Source organism: Narcine bancroftii, chromosome 10 (assembly GCF_036971445.1).
Source record: "Narcine bancroftii isolate sNarBan1 chromosome 10, sNarBan1.hap1, whole genome shotgun sequence".
Taxonomy (NCBI): domain Eukaryota; kingdom Metazoa; phylum Chordata; class Chondrichthyes; order Torpediniformes; family Narcinidae; genus Narcine; species Narcine bancroftii.
The window spans coordinates 77736392-77761866 of NC_091478.1; the positions used below are offsets into that span (position 1 = coordinate 77736392).

The 25475-nt window shown below is 41.9% G+C and overlaps 1 protein-coding gene across 1 annotated transcript in view; it reads right to left on the minus strand.

The window, feature by feature from the left end:
• The window catches only part of carmil2 (capping protein regulator and myosin 1 linker 2), a 140475-nt gene that overhangs the window by 89699 nt on the left and 25301 nt on the right, over positions 1–25475 (minus strand). Inside the window, exons 3-6 of the mRNA XM_069901500.1 lie at positions 24061–24111; positions 11683–11742; positions 3909–4030; positions 2078–2172 (exon numbers count right to left, since the gene is read on the minus strand). Of these exons, the coding sequence (XP_069757601.1) occupies positions 2078–2172; positions 3909–4030; positions 11683–11742; positions 24061–24111 (328 nt within the window). The remainder of the gene's footprint in view (positions 1–2077; positions 2173–3908; positions 4031–11682; positions 11743–24060; positions 24112–25475) is intronic.

A 25475-nucleotide genomic window follows, 5' to 3' on the forward strand; every position in this document is an offset into this window, starting at 1 on the left:
GGAAGTCCCTGTCTTGTGGAAGTGTGTATGTGCGTTAGAGAGAGTGGTAGGGTAAGCAGCCATTGGTATGAGGGATCGTCACATCCGATGTGCCTGCTTCCACTGTTAGTGATTCAGCTCCATATTGTGCAGAGAATAGGTGGCCTCTGGTATCGGAATCCACTAGGTCTGATTTAAATGCCTATCCAGTTATATTAGTATTTTGAGTATTGAGTATCATTTGGCATCTTTCCTTGTTTAATTCCCTTCTGTGTTCAATAAGGTTACCCTTGGCTGTGAAACTTGTGTCTGGACTCGTTCCTCCATGCACCCACCGAATCTTATACAATCCCCACACAAAAGGTCCCAACCTGAAATGTGGACATACTATTTCCATCTACGTCTGTCCCTCTGAGTCCTTCCAGCTGCTTATTGTTTGCTCGAGATTCCTGCATCTTCAGTCCTTGCGCTCCCATACTTTATCAGTGTCACATGGGGCCCTTCTTGCTGTGGTCTGTCCTCACAGAGCCTTGGCCATGAGGTATGTAGGCCAGAGGTTCCTCTCCAGTCTGGGAATGAGAGGCCGAAGCCTACAAGCACATAGAGCCATACAGCATAGAACAGGCCCCTCAGCCCATCTCACCCATGCCAACCAAGCACTTAGTCTGAAATCATCCCATAAATCTGCACTTAGTTCATATCATTCTAAGCTCTTCCTATCCATAATCCTCCCAAAGGAATTTTGAATGTTGTTATTGCACCTGCTTCTTCAGTTCCTCTGGCAGTTCTTCCAGATACACACCAGCCTCTGAATGGAAATGGTGCCTCTCAGGTCCCTCTTAAATCTTTCCTCTTTCACTTTAAATCTACTTCTCCAAGTTAAAGGATAAAGAACTGGACAGATGGGATCAACTTTTACCATCAAAATGACTATACAGTATTGTAGAGCTCGTCAAAAGAACCAAAGACTTGTTGATCCAAACCAAGGCTTTTATTAGCAAAAGACAGGAGCTCTTTACAGGTGGCCGACCAGTCCGGAATGATCCGACCTGGCTAGGGACACAACCCTTTAAGGCCCAGACAGTAGGCGTGGCTTAGCTCTCAGCCAATCGCTGTAAGCACAATCTAGATACAGTAACTATATACACTATGTACATTGGTGATAGATCTGTACTATCACAAGTATCCCAGCATTGGAAGTATAATTGGATGCAAACAGGATGATGTCTGAGCAGTGTGGAAAACAAAACAAATCTACTGATGAGTTCTCATTCATTGTGTTTAAAACAACTTGCTGCTTGGTATTACAGTATTCTAGAATCATAATGGAGGTGTAACTGATTCAAATTGCACCTCAAAAATTCTCAAAATAATCAAATAGATCAAATTAAAGGGAGGAATGCCAGAGTATAAGTGGGCTGAACCACTACAGCTGAGAGGATAACCTCCAGGTTGAATGGGCGGTGAAAAAGGTTGGCATTCACATCTACGGGAATAGGATACTGGAACAGGGATATGATGTTAAGGCACTGGTGAGGCTTTGCTTGGAGTATGGGGTATAGTTTTGGGCTCCTTGTTTATGAAAGGGCATGCTGGGATTCGAGAGGGTTCAGAGAAAATTCACAAGAATGATACCTGGAATGAAGGGATTAGCACATGAGGACCATTTGACGGGTCTTGGACTGTATTCCTTGGAGTTCAGAAGAATGAGGGTAGACCTCGTAGGAGCATTTCAAATGTTGAAAGACCTTGTAGAGTAGATGTGGCAAAGTTGTTTCCCATGGTCGGGAAGTCCAGAAAAAGAGGGCACATTTTCAGGATTGGAGGGCGTCCATTTAAAACAGAGATGCGGAGGAATTTCTTTAACCAGAGAGTGGAGAATTTCTGGAATCTGCAGCCATGGGCAGCTGTGGAGGCCAGGACGTTGGGTGTATTTAAGGTAGAGATTTATCTGATAGTCAAGGTATCAAGGATTATGGGGAGAAGGCAGGAGAGCGGAGCTGAGTGGGTGAATGGATCAGTTCATGATGGAATGGTAGACTAGACTTGACAAGCCAAATGGCCTACTTCTGCTCCTATATCTTATGGTTTTACATACCACATGGTCCCAGATTCGAATCAGTCTGTTCCTCCAGTGCCAAAGTGATTTTTTTTATTTTCTCTTGTAACTCGGGTGAATTCTTGAGTAACTTCCTATGAGAGTGAATTAAAAATGAAGGAATTCAAAGTCACAATTTACATTAAAGCTGATTATCCTGAAGGCAATCATCAGCTCGATGCTGAATATCAATCTTTATAAAAACAATGTCATAGATTGTTAACAATGTCAATGTTCAACAACAAGTGCAGAAGGCAGAATGCAAAGATACTGCCGGGTGACTGGTTTTCTTTCTGTCCAGGGAGAGTTCAAGTGACACCGGAGAAGCAGTATTTGATGGGCAATAGGTGTACCTAATATACTCAAACAATAACATGATCCAGTTTTATAAGTTTTTTTAGATTTTGTTGAAACCACCTATGATTCAAATCTTTATCATCCGGAGCCCCACAATGTAAAAGTGTGTTTCTTTGTTGATGGCACAAGGAAAACCTCAACCTGGATGGATCAATTAAAGTGAGGTAACAAGCGCTCATTTTCTTAAATACAATCACACAAAGTAAAATGAGCGGCAACTGGCTATATTAATAGGTTTAAACTACAAAAACATTGTCAATCATAGAGCATAAAAATGTGGGTTATTTTCTTTATGAAAATACTTTTATTGGTATTTAAAGTATAAACAATTGAATGGAATAATTACACAATGTGCAACAAAATTAGAAAAAAAGATTACAAATATGATCATAATTAAGGAATCCAAAGCACATTTTCAATAATAAAATAAAGCACAAGAACAAAAAAAAGTTTATGATTATAGTCCATAATTGAGCCCCATGTCTTTTGGAATTTAACATTTGAACCCTTGATAGTGTATCTAATTTTTTTTTCTAAATTTAAGCAAGACATTGTTTAGTCATTGTGCATGTGTAGGTGGGGTATTATCTTTCCATTTTATCAATACTACATGTCTGGCCCCATCAACAAAGTAAAAGAAACAATTTGGCTCTGAATGGAAGTCAGTAAAACACCGTCCTCTTGAGATATTCCATAAAGAGCAATTAAAGGACAAGGATCCAATTTTAAATTTACAATCACTAATAGTATTTGAAACACATCCTTCCAAAAATTTATGATAACATTCTAAAATAAATAATACCTTTAGATAATTTTATTCCAAATTGTATACTTCTGAATCTAATAATGATAACAGTTCAATGATGGACTTTTTTGGACCGTCTAAATATTCCTACACTGTCCCCAAATAAACGTACGAAGCTGGAGGCACCTATTTCCCAAGAGGAAATTTTTTTTTGCAATGTCTTCTTTACAATCAAGTAAATCACAAGGAACTGATGAATTATGGGTATTTCAAGAGGTTCATGATGACATTCATTTAAAAAAACCCCAGAAATTCTTAGAGTCACTTGTTTTCAAAGTAGGGTACAGAAAAGATGAAATGCAAGGTTGAAAATGACTGCGCATCATAGAAGTGATTTGGAGATATTTATTTAATGGGAGTTGGAATCAAAGGCACAGTCACCTCTAAACTCAAAAGAAATCAGATTGGTAGCACACACAAGCAATTTAATACCATTTTCCCGCTCTAAAGCCTAAAGGGATGATGAGAGATCATCTCACAAGTAGTTCCAATACTTTCTAAATTAATTAATTTATTTTCCTGGAGCAACACCATCTTCATCTACTTTAATCCTGCTGCTTCAGACAGAGGCCTGCAACACCATCCATTTATAACTAGCAATGCATGTTCAAGTACTCATGGTTACGAAATTAAAGATAAATTTAAAGCATGGAGCATCTGGTGACTCACCTGGGTGAGGAGTCTGGAAAGATTTTTTTGAGCGATGCTGTGACATGAGTCACTACTTGTTCTAGATCTTCAAGGGACACAAGTTTCAGAGTGTATGAAATTTTCTCAGTTTCGATGACAACCTGTATAAAAAAGGCAAGTGATACAATTCTTTTTTTAATTTCCTGTCAGTTTACCAGTTCCATTTTTGCTATCAAAGCAACTTCCTTCTGGACTCTCAAAACACAAGACCCCAGGACGATGCTGGAATAGATGAGACATTAGCAATTGAAAGAGTTCCATTGTTTAGATTTATGTGGATATTAGTTTCAAGATGTATCATTTTGTTCACATAGTAGATTCTCAACAGTAAAATCTGAATTTCAATCTGCCATGGAGATACACAACAATTCAAAGAGCAAATTCACATCATCAAGGTGAGTGCTGCAACCCTCCAATATCATTGCACAATACCAGTGTGCAGACTCATATTCATACTGTGGAAGGAGATTCTGACAAGGGTGCAGAAGGATATTTTATCGCTGCACATCACATCTTCATGCAGCAGCTCCAATCCTGGCACCTTGTAAACTCGGAAGGTGCTGTTTAGAGATATGCATTTCAGGTGCTGAGGGGCCCGTCCAGCATGGATCAATGGATGAGAAATGATTTTTTTTTTTAAATTATTTTTTAAATATTAGACATATAGCACTGTAACAGGCCAATTCAGTCCTAAGAGTCTGGGCCACCAAAATGACACCCCATTCATTAACTTACACCCCAGTATGTTTTTGAAGGGTGGGAGGAAACTGGATTCCCCTGGAGAAAGCCCACGCAGGCATAGATTATAAAGAAAACTTGGTATTAATGGAAATTCTGTATTTATGTATTATTAATTATGATTTTTTGTATAACAGATATGTGGTTGATATATGATTTTAATATTTGAATTTAGTTTTAAAGTGGATTTCATTTGTTAAATACATGAATTATGTTTGATTTAAATATATATTTAAGGGTATTATTTTAGTATTGATATTTTTTTTGTTGTTAGTAATTTTTTTTGTTGTTAAGTTTTATCCTTTTTTTTGTAAGTGGGGTTTTTTCTATTTTATTTACAACATTGTTAATTAATTCTTCACTCTTTATTTTGGGGGGAGGGTTGGATTAATTTTAAATTAGATGATTAAATGTTGTGTTGTAATTATTGGGGGGGTTAATTTGTGTAATTTAATGATGTAGTATTCTAATTTTTATTATCTTATTTTTTATTATTTTTTTAAATGTAATTTTTATTTTATTCATGTCATAAAATTTTAAATAAAGTTTTTTTTTAAAAAAGGTGTGGTAGTACAGATTCTATCACCAATGTTTATATGTACATATGTACAGATGGTAGTGTAGGATAACTGTGATTGGCTGAGAGTGTAGCCACACCTACTGGCAGGTCTTAAAGGGTTGCTCCTAGCCAGACCAGGTCAATCTGGACTGGTCGACCTACTTGTGATATGCTTCAGTCTTTTAGTTAATAAAAGCCTTGGTTTGGATCAACAAGTCTTTGGTTCTTTCGATGCGCATTACAATTTTATTAACTAAAATAAATTTTGAAGGGATGGAGCGTATGCTACAGCTGGAACACCTCGATATCGACCCACAGTCAGCTACATCCTCGAATGACGTTAATCACTAGGTGAGATGCTTCGAAACATACTTACAGCTCTCTGATCCTGCTGTGATAGAGGACAGCCATCGACTACTAATATTGATGACTATGGTGTCCCCGAGAATCTACCAGAGTGTCCAGGACGCGACCACTTACGACGCAGCCATGAAGGTGCTGAAAGTGCTCTACGAGCAACCAGTGAACAGGGTCTATGCTCGATACAAGCTTGCTACAAGGAGGCAACAGCCCAGTGAGTCCTGTAAAGCTTATATTCAGGCACTAAGGGCAATGGGCAAGGACTGTGCCTGCACAGACAGAATTGCTGCGGAGACCACAGACGATCTCATTCAGGATGCTAATGTGGCCTGGGTTCAATCGAATGAGGTGAGGCAGCGTCTGCTAGAGCACGAGGAAGAAAACCTAGATGTTGTGATTCGGATCGCAGAGACGATGGAGGCTGCAGTCTTAAGTATGGATATGTACTCTCGGGGCTGGACCCCACACTCTGATGTGAGTAGGCTGCCCTCCCTCTACCCTACTACTGCTGCTACGCTGCCCAATGCAACCCCTAAGTGTTATTTCTGCAGGAAGAACAAGCATAGCAGGTCCCAGTGCCCGGCGAGAAAAGCCAGGTGCCAGATGTGCCTTAAAAACGGCCACTTTGCTGCAGTCTGTTGCTCCAAAATGGCTGCTGTCAAACACAGTGCCTCGTGTGAAGCCAAATCACCACTCTCCATTTCAAACACTTCTTCCTCAGAGCTCTCATCCAATAAGACCGAGGATTCCACTGCGTCAGCACCTGACGTCACGGGGCAGATGCCGAGCGTGGAAGGTATAACCCACCCTCGCCGCAATGATGTTCACTCTAACGTCCGACCAGGCCCCAGCCCCGACCTCAATGCCCGCCGCTGCCGCTGACCAGGGACCTGCTGCCACCACCATCCAGGGACCCGCTGCCACCGACCAGGGACCTGCTGCTGACTGGAGACCCGCCGCTGCCGACCGGGGACCCAACGCTCCTGTCCGGGGAACCGCCACCGCTGACCGCTCCCCCCCGCTGACCGCCCCGCCGCTGATGGCAAGCAGTGACCCCCAACACTTACCTTTGGCTGCAGGCAGCAACAGCACCTCCCCAACACTGTTTTTTCAGCCCCCACTGTTTGCGTGACATCATCACTCACACGTTGCGTGACATCATCACGCAGGACTCCACTGTCTACATTACAAGTCTCTGCATCAATAACCCTTGACCAGGACTTCCCCCAACCCCTCACAAAAGCAATGGAACTGATTAAAGTGCATGGACACTATACCACTTGCTTATTTGATTCGGGGTCAACTGACAGTTTTATCTGCCAGGACCTGGCCTACCGTTGCAGAATGGCTATTCTCCCCACTACACAGAGAAATTCATTGGTGACCAGATCGCTCTTGACTGTGGTAAAGGGGTACTGCGTGGCGACCCTGAAAGTCCAGGGTATCACGTTCACAGACTTCAAACTATTAGTCCTTTCCCAATTGTGCGTCCCTGCTCTGCTGGGACTGGATTTTCAGTGCTAGTTTCAAACCTTTTCCCTGCCCTTTGGGGGGCCTTATGCTCCGCTCTCTGTCTGTAACCACTCCACCCCAGGAATCTCCTGCCAGTGGCAGCCTGAGCCACCCGCCCTCGCACCCCAGGGCCTCACCTGTAGTCTCTCCACCCTCGAAGTTGCCAGCATTTTTCGCAAACCTCACCCCTGGCTGGAAGCCTGTGGCCACCAAAAGTCGGCAATATAGTTCTGAACACAGGAAATTGATCACAAACAAGGTGCGCAGACTGCTGGACGAGGTCATTATCGAACCTAGCTCAAGTCCATGGAGGGCTCAGGTAGTGGTTGTTAAAAACAGGGAGAAGCCGCGGATGGTGGTTGACTGCAGCCAGACTATCAACTGCTTCATGCTTCTGGACGCGTACCCCCTTCCACGGATCATGGATGTGGTAATCAGATCGCCCAATACCATGTATTTTCCACCATTGACTTGCGTTCGGCCTATCATCAGCTCCCAATACGCTGAGAAGACCAACCTTTCACGGGCTTCGAAGTGAATGGACGGCTGTATCAATTCCTCAAGGGTACCCTTTGGGGTCACAAATGGCATCGTGGTCTTCCAGTGGGAAATGGACCGGATGGTGGACCAGAACGGGCTGATTGCTACGTTCCTGCGGCCATGACACGGAGGATCATGATGCCAACCTTGAGAAATTTTTTCAGACAGCAACTTGGCTGAACTTGACCTACAATTTTGACAAGTGTGTCTTCCGGACCACTCGGCTCGCAATTCTGGGTTGTGTGGTGGAGAACGGGGTGGTCATGCCGGACCCTGACCGCATGCATCCCCTCATGGACTTGCCCCTCCGCCTCCACCCAGAAGGCACTCAGACGCTGCCTGGGCTTTTTCTCTTACTATGCCCAATGGGTTCCACACTATGCCGACAAGGCACAGCCACTCATCAAGACCACCTCCTTCCCCCTGTCAACTGAAGCCAGAGCTGCCCTCGACCGCATCAAATCGGAAATCACTGCTGCAATGCTGCACGTCATCGACGAGTCCATTCCATTCCAGGTCAAGAGCGATGCGTCTGACTTTACACTGGCAGCCACTTTAAACCAGACCAGCCGGCCTGTAGCCTTCTTTTCCAGAACCCTCCAGGGTCCTGAGAGCCGACACTCCTCTGTTGAGGAGTTCCAGGCCATAGTCAAGGCAGTACGTCGTTGGAGACACTACCTCACTGGCAGGCACTTTACACTGCTGACTGACCAATGCACGGTCTCCTTCATGTTTAGCAATACCCAGCAAGGTAAGATCAAGAATGATAAAATTGCCAGGTGGAGAATCAAGCTCTCCACCTTTAATTATGGCATACTGTATCAGCCAGGTAAACTCAACGACCCGCCAGATGCGCTCTCCAGGGGGACTTGCGCCAACATGCAGCTGGACAGGCTGCAGAAACTCCACGAGGAGCTCAGTCATCCAGGGGTCACTAGGTTCGCGCACTTTGTCAAATCTCGCAACCTGCCCTACACGGTCAAGGAGATTCGCTCCATGACCTGAGCCTGCCCAGTGTGTGCTGAGTGTAAGCCCCACTTCTTCCATCTGGAGAACACCCACATCATCAAAGCCACCCGCCCTTTGAGCGTCTCAGCGTAGACTTCAAGGGGCTCCTACCGTCGACCAACTGTAACACCTACATCCTTACGGCCATCAACAAGTACTCCCGCTTCCCGTTCGCTATGCCCTGCTCAGACATGACTGCCTCCTCAGTTATAGCGGCACTGCACAGCATCTTTGCCATCTTCGGGTACCCCAGTTACATCCACAGTGACAAGGGGTCCTCGTTTATGAGTGCGGAGCTGTGGCCGTACCTTCTGGAGCCTGGTATTGCTTCAAGCAGGACCACCAGCTATAACCCATGCGGTAATGGGGAAGTCGAAAGAGAGAATGTCACCATCTCTGGAAAGCGGTTACGCTTGCCCTCCGGTCCAAAGGTCTCCCCACCTCTCACTGGCAGGATGTGCTCACTAGTGCTCTCCACTCCATTCACTCCCTCCTATGCACCGCGACCAATGCCACCCCTCATGAAAGGATGTTCTCTTTCCCGAGGAAATCCAATTTGGGTCGACTACACCGGCATGGCTCACGGTTCCTGGTCCAATCCTTTTACAACGCCACATCCGGTACTCCAAGAACGACCCTTTGGTTGACTGATTGACTCTGCTCCATGCGAACCTGCATTATGCTTACTTTGAGTACCTGGACAGACGGGAGGACACAGTCTCGGTAAGGGACCTAGCTCAAGCCAGATCAGGTGCAGCAGTGCCTTTCACCCAACCTCCCCCTATTCCTTCTCCCCCAGGTCATGTGCTTGAACAGAGGGACCAGCACCACCCCACCAGCTCAGGCCAGATTATCGACAACGCTGTTGGGGAATTGAGCGAAGCAGTGGCCGCACCCAACGGACCTGCCGGCGACACGATTCCAGTGATCCCAATGGTCACGCCGGATGGTCAGACCCCCTGACCGGTACAGCCACTAAACTCCACTCACCCTGGGGTCAGTTCTCAAAGAAGGGGTGAATGTAATAGTACAGATTCTATCACCAATGCGTATATGTACATATGTACAGATGGTAGTGTAGGATGACTGTGATTGGCTGAGAGTGTAGCCACACCTACTGGCAGGTCTTAAAGGGTTGCTCCTAGCCAGACCAGGTCATTCTGGACTGGTCGACCTACTTGTGATATGCTCCAGTCTTTTAGTTAATAAAATCCTTGGTTTGGATCAACAAATCTTTGGTTCTTTCGATGCGCATTACACATGGACACTCAATATCTCACTTGTCAGGAGGCACAACAACAACTGCACTTGCTGAGAAGAATGAAGCAGGCAAGATGATCAATCCTTCTACAGGACATCTATCAAGAGCGTCCTGGCTGTCTGCATCACATTGCATTATGGTTGCTGCAGAGAAATAGATCAGAAGTCAATCCGCAGGACCATAAGAGTGGCTGAGAGGATCTCCAGAGTCTCTCTTCCCCCCCCCCCCACCCTCAATTGATGTGATCTACTTGAATTGTTGTGTGAAGAGAGCATGCAAAATCATTGATGACCCCTTTCACCCTGCACACAGCATCTTTCAGCTGGTTCCATTGGGGAAGAGATACAGGAGTATCAGAGCCTGTACTACCAGGCTGAGGAACAGCTTCTTCTCATGAGCATTGAGAATGCTAAACAACCAAAGGAACTGCTCATTCTAACTATCCAAGACTCCCATGTGTACATTTATTTATTTATTTGTATAGATAAAATACTTGCATGCATATGTATTATTTCTGTATGTGTGTTATGTCTGGTTGTGTGTCTGAGTATTTTGCACTGAGGACGAGAGGACACTGTTTCATCAGGTTATACATGTACAATCAGATGACAATAAAATTGACTTGATAAAAAGCTTTACCTGTAATATCTTAAACACCACTTTATAGAATAAGGGGAAAAAAAGCAAACAAAAGAAGTTCAGCCTTTTTTTTTATATTCACAACAACCCTGTAATGCACCCTACTAACCTCATCAGATGTGATTTTATGTTACACTTTTAAAAATAAATCAATTTGGATCAATGTTTTTGAAGAACAAAATTTGTTTCTACTGTAAAATCAAGGACAATGATTTTACAGTCAAAAGATGAGGAGGGAGGTGTTATTCAAAGCTGTGTGATGTATTTCTGCCCACTTAGTGGTGCACGTGTTTTCCATTACACAAAGAATGATAAGATCTTTTGACCTGAGCAAATTGTTTCCTTTCACATTTCAGACTGAGATCTGCATGCACATGTTGGCATTTGATTGAATTGGAACATATACGTCATTTTCCTCAGAGTACATCTTCTTTGATAGCACTTTTAGAAATGTAATCAACAGAAAAAATGTTAAATTCAAACATTGAGCAGCAGAGTTCTTAAACAGGTTTGTTATCTGCATGCAGAGTTCCAATTTTGGCACTTTAAGAACTGAAATTTTACTTCCCTCCCTCAATGTGAGGATCTTTTGGTTGCATCAAGTACAAGGTACATCCAATACCTCATCAAAGTTGCATTATGTGGTGGAATGAGGTATTACACCACTGTAATAACTGTATGTACCGGCCTGGACTGCCCCTTCTTACCTCTGACCCCTCCCAGGGGATTCCCTAATAAAGGTCCTGACCCAAGACCTTGACCCCAGATCACTTCCTGCTCAGATCCAGGCCAGATGCTCTGAGTCCCAGCTAACATCTAAGCTAATAAAAAGCCTTTTCGACTCCAATCTACTGCCTCGTGGAGTCACTTGATTGCCCATCACAGAAAATCGTGGAATATTCTCCTGACGAAAGGCTCCGCCCTGAAACATTGACTGCCTTTTGTTTCCTGTGGATTCTGCTTCACCTGCTGAGTTTCTCTCCACTTTTATGAATGTATATGATAGTATTTTAGTCTTTTTCCCACACGTTATGTTAATTGACCAAATTGCCCGAGAGTAAATTCTTGTTTTGCTTTGTATTTCTTTGCATTAGTAAGCATTTACTTAGAAGCAGTACTATATTTGGTAAGCTTACCTGATTGTGATTAGCAGCGTCAATTGCATTGATCTCCAAGTAACTGAAAGAACTTTCCACCTGAGAACGAAGGCAGATGCATGAATTCTTATCGCTGAGAGGAGGATTGCACAGAAACGAGAATATTGATCTATGAAAACCACAAGGACTCATCAGAGGAAGGCAGGGATTCTAATTGGTCATTGTTGAACTGGTGAACTGGAGTACCTGTCAAATCAAGTGTTTACCTTTATGATTGAATGCTTTCAACTAAGAATATTATTTCATACACCCAACTCTCAGTTACTTGAATGCAAGAATGATTGAACAAATTAAGGACAAGCTCGTACGATAGCAAGAAAAATTGCCTAACAATATTGCATTTGATACACATACCTAGTAGGGAAGCGATCAACAACGACCAGAAATTACAGCCACACATCTCAGAATTAGAGATTAATTGCAAGTATGGGGCAATTTGAACAATATATTTTTGAATGGGCAATGGGGAAGGCCTGAATGCTTGAAATTAAAAAGAGATTGGGTAGACCAAGAAGTTTTCTCTACATTTAATTTTATTTAAGAAAATTTTACCAGTTAAAATTCAAAGTGCAATTACAGATTCAGCAGGTAGATATGTAATGGTAAATTGTCAAATATTTTCTGAGGAGTGGACTTTGTTAAATAAATACACACCAAATACAGATGATCAAAAATTTATACAAGATACTTTTCTGAAAATGTTTTAGAATCCACATCTTCTCTATTTACTGCACCCCCTCTGCACCTGGACATATGTGAAGTGCAGAAAGTACTTACATGGCTTATCCTGGATAATTTGGCTGAGAATGATAAATTCTGAGCTTCATTTTGCCACATTAGGTCTGGCTACAGGTGCCCGAACAACAATAATCCAAATATTTGTTTCCCCTTACCATTTTCTCCTCTGTACATGAATATCTCTCAATCACAACATAGTATCAACTTCTCTTCTCATTACAAGCACAACTTTACCCCAGTGCTGTCTGGTGGCACAGATGTTGGTAGTTATTCATGAATTAAAGTGATGGAGTAGCAATCTTTCCTGTTCATGAGTCATGGCTATATCACGACTACTATACAATTAGAAATTGGAGACAGCATCTTTGGCAGAGTCTTATTCAGCTAACCATGGCATCCATGAGAAATTTTTTTTAAAATCTCTTTCCCTGATGAATACGTGCAAGTTTCATGCAACTAATGGCATTCGTTCTAGCCCAAAGAATCTACGGACACTCGGGACTCTGGGCTGGGGGGGGTTGGTGGGGGGGGGGGGGGGTTGGTGGGGGCGGGGGGGTAAAGAGTCTCTTTTCCTTCTCTTTCCCTAAATGTAAGCTATGCTTTAGGCAATTTCTGGCAATGGTGAATCATACTCCCTAACAGCAAAAGCAATCTCATGTAATATGACACTGTTTTTATTACATTACAATAAATTGAATCTTGAGTCTTTAAAAATATTGTGGAAAGGTATAAATGCATGAAGAACTGATAATTGGTTTTCTTATAGGAGACCAACAGCAATTTTTAAAAAAAGACAAATATACACTGGTCTTTGAAAAGGAGGGTGTATTGAAAAGAAGGAAACAAAACAGTTAACACCTTATATTCTAAAGAAGTCACAAGTAAAATACTACAGTCTGCAGACATGGTCGTTGAAGTAAAAACACAATATTAGAGAAAGTAAGGAGGTTAATCAGGGTACTTTATATACCAAAGATACATAACCAACGTTTTGGGCTTGATCTCTTCATCAAGGTATGTACAAAATGTAGAGAAACACAATAGGCTGCAGACACTGTGATTGTCGTTTAAAAATAAAACAAAATTCTGGAGGAACTCAACTGGTCTATTCAGCATAAAAGGGCACCTGCCCACATTTTGCTCATACCTTCATGAAGGGCTCAAGCCCGAAATGTTGATTATGTATCTTTATCTTAGCAATATAGACCATAGAAGGCGATGGTCCTCCATTCTGGAGACGTGACCTACCCAGCGCAGTTGGATCTTCAGCAGCGTGGATTCGATGCTATCGGCCTCTGCCATCTCGAGTACTTCGATGTTAGGGATGAAGTCGCTCCAATGAATGTTGAGGATGGAGCGGAGACAACGCTGGTGGAAGCGTTCTAGGAGCCGTAGGTGATGCCGGTAGAGGACCCATGATTCGGAGCCAAACAGGAGTGTGGGTATGACAACGGCTCTGTATACAATTATCTTTGTGAGGTTTTTCAGTTGGTTGTTTTTCCAGCCTCTTTTGTGTAGTCTTCCAAAAGCGCTATTTGCCTTGGCGAGTCTGTTGTCTATCTCGTTGTCGATCCTTGCATCTGATGAAGTGGTGCAGCTGAGATAGGTAAACTGGTTGACCGTTTTGAGTTTTGTGTGCCCGATGGAGATGTGGGGGGGCTGGTAGTCATGGTTGGGAGCTGGCTGACGGAGGACCTCAGTTTTCTTCAGGCTAACTTCCAGGCCAAACATTTTGGCAGTTTCCAAGCGCTGAAGAGCTGGCTCTGAATGGGCAACTAAAGCGGCATCGTCTGCAAAGAGTAGTTCACAGACAAGTTGCTCTTGTGTCTTGGTGTGAGCTTGCAGGTGCCTCAGATTGAAGAGACTGCCATCCGTGCGGTACCGGATGTAAACAGCGTCTTCATTGTTGAGGTCTTTCATGGCTTGGTTCAGCATCGTGCTGAAGAAGATTGAAAAGAGGGTTGGTGCAAGAACGCAGCCTTGCTTCACGCCATTGTTAATGGAGAAGGGTTCAGAGAGCTCATTGCTGTATCTGACCCGACCTTGTTATATGGCGAGCTCTCCACTGGCCACCGTGACAGAGGTGCACCAAAGAAGAGGTACAAGGACGCCTAAAGAAATCTCTTGGTGCCTGCCACATTGACCACTGCCAGTGGGCTGATATCGCCTCAAACCGTGCATCTTGGCGCCTCACAGTTCGGCGGGCAGCAACCTCCTTTGAAGAAGACCGCAGAGCCCACCTCACTGAGAAAAGACAAAGGAGGAAAAACCCAACACCCTACCCCAACCAACCAATTTTCCCCTGCAACCGCTGTAACCGTGTCTGCCTGTCCCGCATCGGTCTTGTCAGCCACAAACGAGCCTGCAGCTGACGTGGACATTTTACCCCCTCCATAAATCTTCGTCTGCGAAGCCAAGCCAAAGAAGACAAAGATAGACCATAGAACATTACAGCACAGAAACAGGCCCCTTTGGCCCTTCTGGTCTCTGCTGAACATCCTGAGAAGCAATCATCCACCATTACTCTCTATCTTCTCCCATCCAGTCATTGTCAAATCCAGTTCAGATCTTCACCATGATTACCCAGCATCTGAACCTTCCTGATTAACATGCAGGATCTTGTCAAAGGTCTTACAAAAGTCCACAAAGACAACATCCACAGCCTTTCCTTGATCAACTTTTTTGGCAACCTCCTCAAAAAACTCTATAAGATAGGTAAAGAAGACCTACCAAGCACAAAGCTATGTTGACTTTCCATAATCAATCCATGCTATCCAAAGAATTGTATATTTAATCTTTTAGAACATCTTCAACTAATTTACCTACTACTGACATCAGGCTCTCTGGCTTATAATTTCCAGAGAGCCCTTTTTTAAAAATAATGGAACAACGTGAGCTACCCTCCAATCCTCTAGCACCACACCCATGGCTAAGGACATTTTAAATATTTCTGCAAGAGCCCCTGCAATTTCTACACTAGCCACCCTCAAGGCCTGAGGGAATATCTTGTCAGGCCCTGGGGATTTATCTACTCGAAGTGGTTGCTGTCTTAAAGCATATAGTCTATATAGGTTCCATGACCTCACTGATTGTTTTTATTATATCTCATGACTCTGTGCCATTTTTCTGAGTGAATACAGATGAAAAAATAACATTCAAGTCCTCTCCCATCTCTTTTGGCTCCATACAAAGCTGACCACTCTGATCTTCAAGGGGACCAATTTTGTCCCTCACTATCCTTTTGCTCATAATATACCTGTAGAAACCTTTAGGATTTCCCTTCACATTGTCAGCCAAAGCAACCTCGTGTCTTCTTTTCTCCTTCCTGATTTCTTTCTTGAGGTTTTTCTTGAATTTTTTTATGTTCTTCAAGTACCTAATTTGCTCCATGCTGCCTATAACTGTAATACACCTCTCACGTCTTCCAAACCAGATCCCCAATATCTTTTGAAAACCAAGATTCCCTATGTCTTCTAACTTTGTCTTTAATCCTGATAGGAACATACAAACTCTGTACTCTCAAAATTTCACCTGGAAGGTCTTCCACTTACCTCGCACATCCTTGCCCAAAAACAAATAATCCCAATCCATATTCTAGATCCTTTCTCATTTCATCACAATTGGCCTTTCTTCAATTTACCATCTCAACCCAAGGCCCAGACTGACCTTTCTCCATAATTAATGGCATTATGATCACTGGATCCAAAATGTTCCCCTACACATACTTCTGTCACCTGTCTTATCTTGTTCCCTAATAAGAGATTCAGTATTTCACCCTTCTATTTGGTACCTCCATATATTGATTTAGAAAACTTTCCTGAACATATTTGAAAACTCCAAACCATCCAGCTCTTTTGCAGTATGGGAGACCCAATCAATATGTGGAAAATTAAAATTTCCTACCATCATAACCTTATATTTCCTGAAGCTGTCTGCTATTTCTCTACAGATTTTCTCTTCCAATTCTTGTGACTATTGGGTGGTCTATAATACAACCCCATGAACATCATCATACCTTTCTTGTTCCTCAACTCCACCCACATAGCCTCAACGGACAAGCCCTCAGGTCTGTCCTACCTGAGCACAGCTGTGATGTTTTCCCTGACGTGCAATGTCACTCTTCCCGTTTTCATCCACTCCACCCCCCCCCCCCCCACCCCTCTTTGTATCATGTCTAAAACAACGAAAGCCTGGAACATTGAACTGTCAGTTCTGCCCCACCTGCAACTAAGATTCATTAATAGTCACAATGTCATAATTCCACATGCCAATCCATGCTCTAAGTACACTGTTTGACCTGCTGAGTTTCTCCAGCATGGTGTTTGTACTTCTAGATGTCACAAGATACCTTATATCATTTAATTACACCTGAAGTGCACTAAGTGTTGTAAGCTCGGCAGATGTTCCAATTACAGTACAAATGACATGGAATTGGATCATCATACTTTGTGGGCCGCTATAATAATGTTCCCATTGGGTGAAGTAAGTTAAAATCTGCCTAGAAAGAAGGAAATAGAGCTGCTCTGCTGGAAATAAGTTAGATATTTCAACCTCTATCCAAAAGAAATAAACTATTTTTGAGTTTACAGTTGAAATTTTGAATTGTGGCCTGCAACATAATAGCAAAAACAAAAAGGCCACTTGATCAGAATCCAATTTCCAGGTTCCACATAGCTCATTCACTGCAGGATACTAAAAATGTATCATTGTTCTGCTTGTGCGTCACCAGACGTGATACAGTTGCTTGTAAAATAACAGGTAAAGAAACACATCTGTACATGTGCAGGCCCACAGTGAGGAAACATTCCATCTGTACTTCTTTTCAGCGCCTATTATTTTTGCTCTTTATTGCGTTTACCTTTTCATGATATTTAGCCCTGACAACAGCATATTTAACTTGGAATTTTGAAGTTTATTTAGCATGCAACTTCGACCTTGATTCCATTTAGTGCTGGTGTTTATATAAATAGACTTGTGGTCTTTGAGAGGCATGTCAATCTGCCTACCCTGGGCTGGTGGTTTGTTACAGACTATTTACTGCATGTAGCATCTGTGTATAGTTCAAAGTGAAGAATCTTTGCTCAACTGCTGGTAATTGTGTTCACTGATGCAGAGGCAAGAAGATGTTTCAGTCTAACAAAGAAAGGTCATTGATATTATGAAATTATCCTTACTAATTGGCAGGCAGAAGTCCCCATGACAGGTTTTGATCTATTCTACAGAATATCATTTTCAAGACAGCGAGTGAACTGGGCAATTATTCTGAAGCAAAGACATCTAAATCCAGTCGGCTTTCTTGAGCAATAGTTTTATCAATTCAGAAACAGAAAAGATTCACTAATATACCACCTTTTGTGTTCTTTTGTTCTAGACAAGATTATACGATTTCATGACAGCTAGGAATGCCGACCTCAATTAGAAATGCAAATTAATAGTCATATTTCCACGGTGGGGATAGAACTGGGATGGAGGCTGGAAATACAAGCCAGTTAGCAGACTCTAGCATAGCAATGAGAAAACTCATCATGGGATAATTTCCCTGTTACAGCAGACAAGGAAACATCACCTGTTTAAAATGCATTTTGTGTTTGATTCAAGTCTAGTTAAATATACAAATAAAAAACAAATCATTTTGGGTGTGCTTCTATCTCCACTCAGGTTTCTAATTAATCCATTAAGCCTCATACATGGAGTATCGACTTCAAATTGCAGGGAATTTCAACATTAAAATTAAGGGCCCACACAGTTTGTTTAGCAGCTAACGCAACATTGTTACAGTGCCAGCGATCGGGACTGGGTTTCGAATCCCGCGCTGTCTACAAGTTCTCCCAGTGTCTGTGTGGGCTTTCCCACTATTCAGAACGTACCAGGGTTGTAGGTTAATTGGGTGTAATTAGGAGGCTGGGACTCATGGGCCAAAATAGCCTGTTACTGTGCAGAATGTCTAAATTCAAATTTAAAAAACCCCACCTACACATGCACAATGGCGTAGGGATATTATGTCTTGTTTAAATTTGGAAAAAATTGGATATGCAATCAATGATTTAAATATTAAATTCCAAATGATATGGGGCTCGTTCATGGACTACTTCCTTAACCTTAAGATTTAGTGTTAATCTGGAATTTTGGCATTATGTCCCTCTCTAAGACTGTGCCACTTGAATTTATGAATGTTTATTTTCAACCTTGTTGGGTGGGGGGGGAGAGGTTTTGACATATTTTTCACTTTTGTTATATTCTATTTTATTATCGCGATTGAGCTTTGGAAAGTACCTATGATCATTTTTAGAACTTTTTTTCTAAAAACTTGTACCACATTTCATAATTGTATTGTCCAACTTTTTTTTAAATTGTAAAAATATTTTAAAAAGAAAAAAAATAATAAATTTAAATTAAACTGAAACACTATGGGTTTTATTTTGTTTACCAATTTATTCTTGGGAAGCTGGTCATTGTCAGGCCCTTATAAGAAACATTTAAACAGATTTTTTTGGTCCCTTCACCTGTTTTGGCTGGGTTTTCAACAAACTCAAAACTATGATGAGAAAAATTGAATGAAAAAAATCATACTTCCTGTTTATATTTATATGGCTGTTTATGTACCAAGAGGATGAGCATTTCCTCTCAGTCCAATATGTAAAACTGCTTTCCAAGCCATGGATTGAAGAAATTCCCCTAAATCCAACTTTACAATAGCCCTTCTAATCCTGATGCCCTTCCACTGACCAAACTGCAATCGATCCAGTGACACTTCCCTCTTCCCCCTTTCTTCTTGGCTTTGAACAGGAAACTTGGTGAATACATTTTAAGAAAAATCTTCACGTTAATTTCAGATCATAAACCTTAACTTCAAAATTCTGCATCCCAGCCTTCTGATAAACATTGCAGCCGTAATCTCTACAGCACTTGTAACAAGGCCTGTGCTTCCTCTCAGCGCTGTCCTGAGATTCTGTGTGAACCCCTGGATTGGGATTTACCTCAATTTTCTGAGTGAAGAGTAAGACCAGTTTATGAACAGTTTTAATCTTTGTTTATATTTTTGTATTCTTTTTGACAAATAGAAAATTGATCCGCATCAATGTGCATCTTGGTTAGAAAGACAGCATCATGAAATATTTTATTTCTATTTTTGAATCTGAAATTTGTAATCACAACTGAACTAATTGCAGTAAAAATCATGTCGGCAGCTACTCATTGGAAAAATCATGAGCAGGTAGATTTTAAACAAGACTTGATAATGCTTCCCTTTTATCACCATCTACCCTTCCCCCCGCCCCCCCAACCCAACAAACCTTGCTACCACAAACTATATAAAACTAAAGCCTCAAGATTCAGGGTAGTAAATTTAGGAGGTGAGGAGGAACAGCTTTTCCCAGAGGGTGGAATTCACTGCACATGGAAGCATTGGAGACAACTTCAGTAAATACAAGGTTAGATAGGTCTTTATATAGTAGGGGAATTAAAGGATGTGGGGAAAAGGTGGAGGTGAGCCTGTCATCAGATCAGCCATAATCACATTGAATGGCAGAGCAGGCTCAACGGGCCAGATGGCCAACTCCTGCTCCTATTTCTTCTGCTCTTATGTTCTTAAAGAGACAGCAGATGCTGGAACCTGGAGCAAAAAAAACTAATTGCCGGAAGAAGAGGCGGCATCTGTGGAAAGAGGGACAGTCAACGATTCAGGCTGAGACACTGCACCAGGGCTGAGAAGAAGAGGGTAGATTACCCAGTATAAGTAATGCGTGGCAGGGTTGAGGCTGCAGGTGGTACCAGATTGGAGGAGATTGATGGGCAGATGGAGCCAGGAAGGACAAAGGGTTCAAGGTGGAGTCAAAGGCTGGAAGGTAAAAGATGGCAAGTAAGGTGGTAAGTAGAACCAGTTACAGGAGGAATGAAACGAAGATGCAACCAGTGTTTTCTCCTGCCCAGTTTCCTCAGTGAAGTGTGTTATGTTTTGAAGAACTCTAGGGTTCTATTCACTAAATGTATATTTATCTCCTACGTCTGCCTGATAAAACGCATATTGAATTTTCTAAAATCAGGGAGACATCACAAGATCTTTCTGTAAGGTCGGCACCAAAGGGGGCCTTTGCGGGCATGGCCCCCTCTTGCGAGGAGCTCTGCCCACATACGCTCGAGGCCATTGATTGTCAGACCTGCCTCTGCCTGCATCACTAGCATGTCAAGCGTCACCAACGTCTCACTTGAAGCATGCTAGTGACTTTCCGTGCAATAAAAGTAGCATTTGTAGCTGCTGCATCAGAGGGAGGAGGTTTATGACTGTCGGACTGTGCCCCACCCGGGCAGGTAGGCCATCACCAGCACCCTCCCCCTGCTGAGCAAGTTTACAACTGCCGGATTGTGCCCCACCTGGTTACCCTAATGCCCTCCTCTAACGCACGTTCTGGCACCGACTCTGTCTGTCTGATAGGTAAAATACAGAGGAAAAGAAAACTGTATCAAAGGTGTAGATTTAAGGAGAAGAGAATTGACTCTGAGGGGATCAGAGGAAGCAATAGGACATTTTAATACAGAATTGTCTGCATTAAATTCCATCTGCCACTTATCAGCTCATTTTTCCAGCTGGTCCAGATCCCTCTGCAAGCTTTGAAAGCCTCCCTCGCTGTCCACAATGTCTCCAATCTTAGTGTCATCAGCAAACTAGCTAATGCAATTGATCACATTGCAATCCAGATCAATGATCCCAGCACCAATCTCTGAGACACATCACAGGCCTCTAGTCTGAGAAGCAATCATCCACTACCACTCTATGGCTTCTCTCATGTAGCCAACGTCAAATCCGGTTCACTACTTCACCACGAATACCAAGCGTCTGAACCTTGCTGACTAACCTCCCGTGTGGGACCTTGACAAAGACTTTGCTAAAGTCCATGTAGACAACAACCACAGCCTTTCCTTCATCAACATTCCTGGTAACCTCCTTGAAAAAAACTCTAAGGTTGGTTAAACATGACCTACCACTCACAAAGCCACGTTGACTATCCCTAATCAGTTCATGGTTATTCAAATACTTGTTCATCTGATCTCTTAGAACACCTTCCAATAATTTACCTACTACTGACATCAGGCTCACCAGCCTATTTTCTAGGGTTAGCTTTGGAGCCTTTTTTAAAACAACAGAACTACACAAGCTATCCTCCAATCCGATGGTACCATACCCATGGCAAAGCCCTGAGCCCTTGCAATTTCTACACTAGGCTCCCTCAAGGACCAAGAGAATACCTTGTTAGGCCCTGGGGATTTATACAGCCTTATTTGCTTTCAGACAGCGTGCCTCTTCTTTAATCTGTATCAGTTCCATTACCTCACTGCTAGTTTTCCTTACTTCTCTGGATACTGTGCCAGTTTCATGAGGAAATACTGATGGAAATAAACCATTTAAGATCTCCCTGATCTCTTCTGGATCCACTCTGATCTTCAAGGGGACCAAGTTTGTCCCTTACTGTTCTTTTGCTCCTATATACTTGTAGAAACCCTTAGGATTTTCCTTCACATTGTCTGCCAAAGCAACCTCATGTCTTCTTTTTGCCTTCCTGATTTCTTTCTTGAGCTTTTTTCTTGCATTTTTAATGCTCTTCAAGTACCTCATTTATTCCATGTTGCCTATACCTGCTATATACCTCTCTTCTTCTAAACCAGATCCTCAATATCCCTTTATTAATTTTGTCTTTAATCCTGACAGGAACATACAAACTCTGTACTCTCAAACTGTCACCTTTGAAGGTCCTCCACTTACCTAGCACACTGTTGCAAGAAAACAACATCCCAATCCACACATTCTAGATCCTTTCTCATTTCCTCGGAATTGGCCTTTCTCCAGTTTAGAATCCCAACCCGAGGCCCAGACCTATCCTTTGCCATAATTACCTTGAAGCTAATGGCACTATGATCACTGGTCCCAAAATGTTCCCCTACACATACTTCTGTCACCTGTCCGGTCTCATTCCCTAATAGGAGATCCAGTATTTCACTCTCTCTTTATATATTGATTTAGAAAACTTTCCTGAACACATTTGACAAACTCCAAGCCATCCAGCCCTTTTACAATATGGGAGTCTAATCTTCTGTGAACACCAAATAACTCAAGATCCTGGACTTCTGAATTAAAAATAGTAAATGCTGGAAACAATCAGTAAGCCAGATAGCTTCTGTCAAAAGTGAGAGTGAACATTTTGTCAGAATTGCAGCATCTACCAAGTATTTCTAACATTTTCTGTTTACATTTCTTGGCTCCGGTTCTTACCTTTTCTATCCTTAACACAACACCTGATGCCAGTGAGCAAGATGCTCAGTCTAACTGAATCATTTCAGGCAGGTAATGGTTAGTGACGAGATTCAGCCAAAAAACCGAAACTCAAATTAATAAAGTCAGGAAGATGTTGCATGAGAAGAACTTCTCTTGCAAGATGATGGCCTTGAGAAAACATTGTTATTTGAACTCAGCAAGCCAGATTGGAAAGTTTCTAATATATAAATATTTAGGATTTATAATCTCAAAGATGACATGACTCACACAAATTTATTTCTTATTTGAAAAGTTGGTAAATAACACTGTTAAGGTCAATATGTCAGCATTTATATTTTATGAATTATATGAAGTTTGTCTTCACCCCAAAATATTCACCATTTTAACATTATACATTCTCTAAACGTCAGTTAGGCTCTTTCCAATTAAACAGAATAATATAATTCATATGCATTAGATTCAGACATACTGATATTTTTTCTTTTTCTTTTTAAAATATTTTTATTGGTGTTTATATTATACATTCTAAATACTTAAACAGTACCGTTATTTAAAAAAAAATTACAAAAATGCTTTTCATGATTTAAAAAAAATCCAGAGCACAATCAAATTGAAAAATAGAATTAACCACACAAAAAAGAAACACCAAAAGAAAAAAAAATCAACCCCCCCCCCCCCCCCACCATTAAGCAAGGCTAAAAGTTAACATACAGGAATCAAATGACACCTACTTGGAAATGGACACCACAGCATCAAAGTTTCAGTTGAACCCTCATATGATAATGGTCCATAAAAGGGCCCCTTGACGTTTGGAAGTTAATATTTAAGGGCATATCTAATTTTTTCTAAACTTAAGCAAGACATCATATCATTTAACCATTGTGTATGTGCAGGTGGAGTATTGTCTTTCCATTTGATCAAAATTGCTCATCTGGCTAACAATGAAGTAAAGGATAAAATTTGGTTTTGAGTTGGCATCAGTAAAACATCATTATCTTGAAATGATCCATATAGAACAATTTTTTAAAAATCTCTCAACATCCTCATCAGTGTCAGTTCGCACTCTTTACATGTCGGCTCACACTCAAACAAAAAGTTTTTAGCTTACTGCACATTCATCAGATTGGATATTCTTCAGTGGCAGAGAGCACCCAATAGAAGTAATCAATTAGAGTGTCCATCATGCTTGCTACGCTGCATCAGGGCACTAACCTAAAAAGAGATCTTCTATATTGTTACAATGACTGGCTTAACAGTTTAAATACTTTCATTCAGTGTCGAAAATAATCAAAAGTTACTCCAAGTGCTGAACATGTAAAGAATGGAAAAGGAGAAAAGACTCCAGAGTTTACCTTGGCAGGGATCCGAAGAGGTAGCAAAAATGCCCGCCACAATGTAAAGGCCTAAAACATAAAGAAACAGGAGTAATTTAAGAGTAGAAAGCATTTTACAAAATTAAAACCAGCCTTCGGAGATTCAGAGTATATAACTAATGGGCTCTTCGGCCTGTAGCTGTGCTATATTATGAATCACATTATTTATACTCTCAACTCACTGTACCCTCTTCATATCTCCCCAGGGAGGCTGAATAACAAGGCTGCAGTCCAGGCTCATCTACTCTTTTATAAATGTGGGGTTAATTTAACTATTTGATTAAACAGTTTTTAATTACAGATGTTTTGCTATATTTCTGTCTTACAGTGGCTTTTCAATTTATCCACAACCCAGTTGAGGCACTCTAATGAAGTGCAGGTCTTTGTTGATATCAACTTCACTCGCTCACTTAATTGTGCACCAAGCCTGAGAAAGGTGAACAAGGAGAAATAGTCCATTGAATATCTCAGCACAATTCCCTACAGCAATCAAACTGTGTCAACCAAATAATAGAACACAAATAACAGTGAAAACCATCCTAAGGAGCCTCCAATAAGCATAATTGGACATCACTGACAATGAGGGGCAAGTGAAAACTTGTTCCAAGAGGCAGATTTTTAAATAGTATCTTAAAAGGGGCAGAAATTCCAGGGATTAGCCCATTGATGGCTGATGGGCCAACTCGAGTTGGAAGAGCAGAACCTTGAGCAGAGAGGAGATCAGGGAGAAGGGATGTTATGAAGATGTTTGAAAAAGCTGAAAAAGAAGTCAGCTTTAGGCCTTGGGGTCTCTATGGCTATTATTCTTCAGCCTAAATTTCAAAATACCAGCAACAATTTTCTGCTTTTTCTTTCCAATATTGTCTCAACCATTATCAAGACCTTTGAATCTCCTTACGCAAATATAATGGCCATTGATAAGGCACAATAGACTTTATGTTTCCCACTTTTGTCTGGTACCAAGTTGTGGTGATATGCAATTACATAAAGCTGTCTTATACTTGCACTGCTGGTGTGGTTATTGTCAGTATAATTTAATAAACTAATATGTACACTAAGAGGTCTTGTCTCTCTGCAAGACGAACCTGGAAGGCTAGACTGTAGTTCTGGCCACCGGCTGGTTCGCTGCAAGCTCAACCTTCACTTCAAGCAAAAGCCCAGGAACAGTAAAGCCCCCAGAAAGAGGTTCAATGTTGGAAACCTGCAGTCAGACGAAGTGAAAGGAAACTTCCAGGCAAACCTCAAAGCAAAGCTCGAGGATGCAATCCACCTCACGGACTCGTCCCCTGAAACCCTCTGGGATCAGCTGAAGACCACCATACCGCAATCCACTGAAGAGATACTGGGCTTCTCCTCCAGGAAAAACAAGGACTGGTTCGACGAAAACAGCCAGG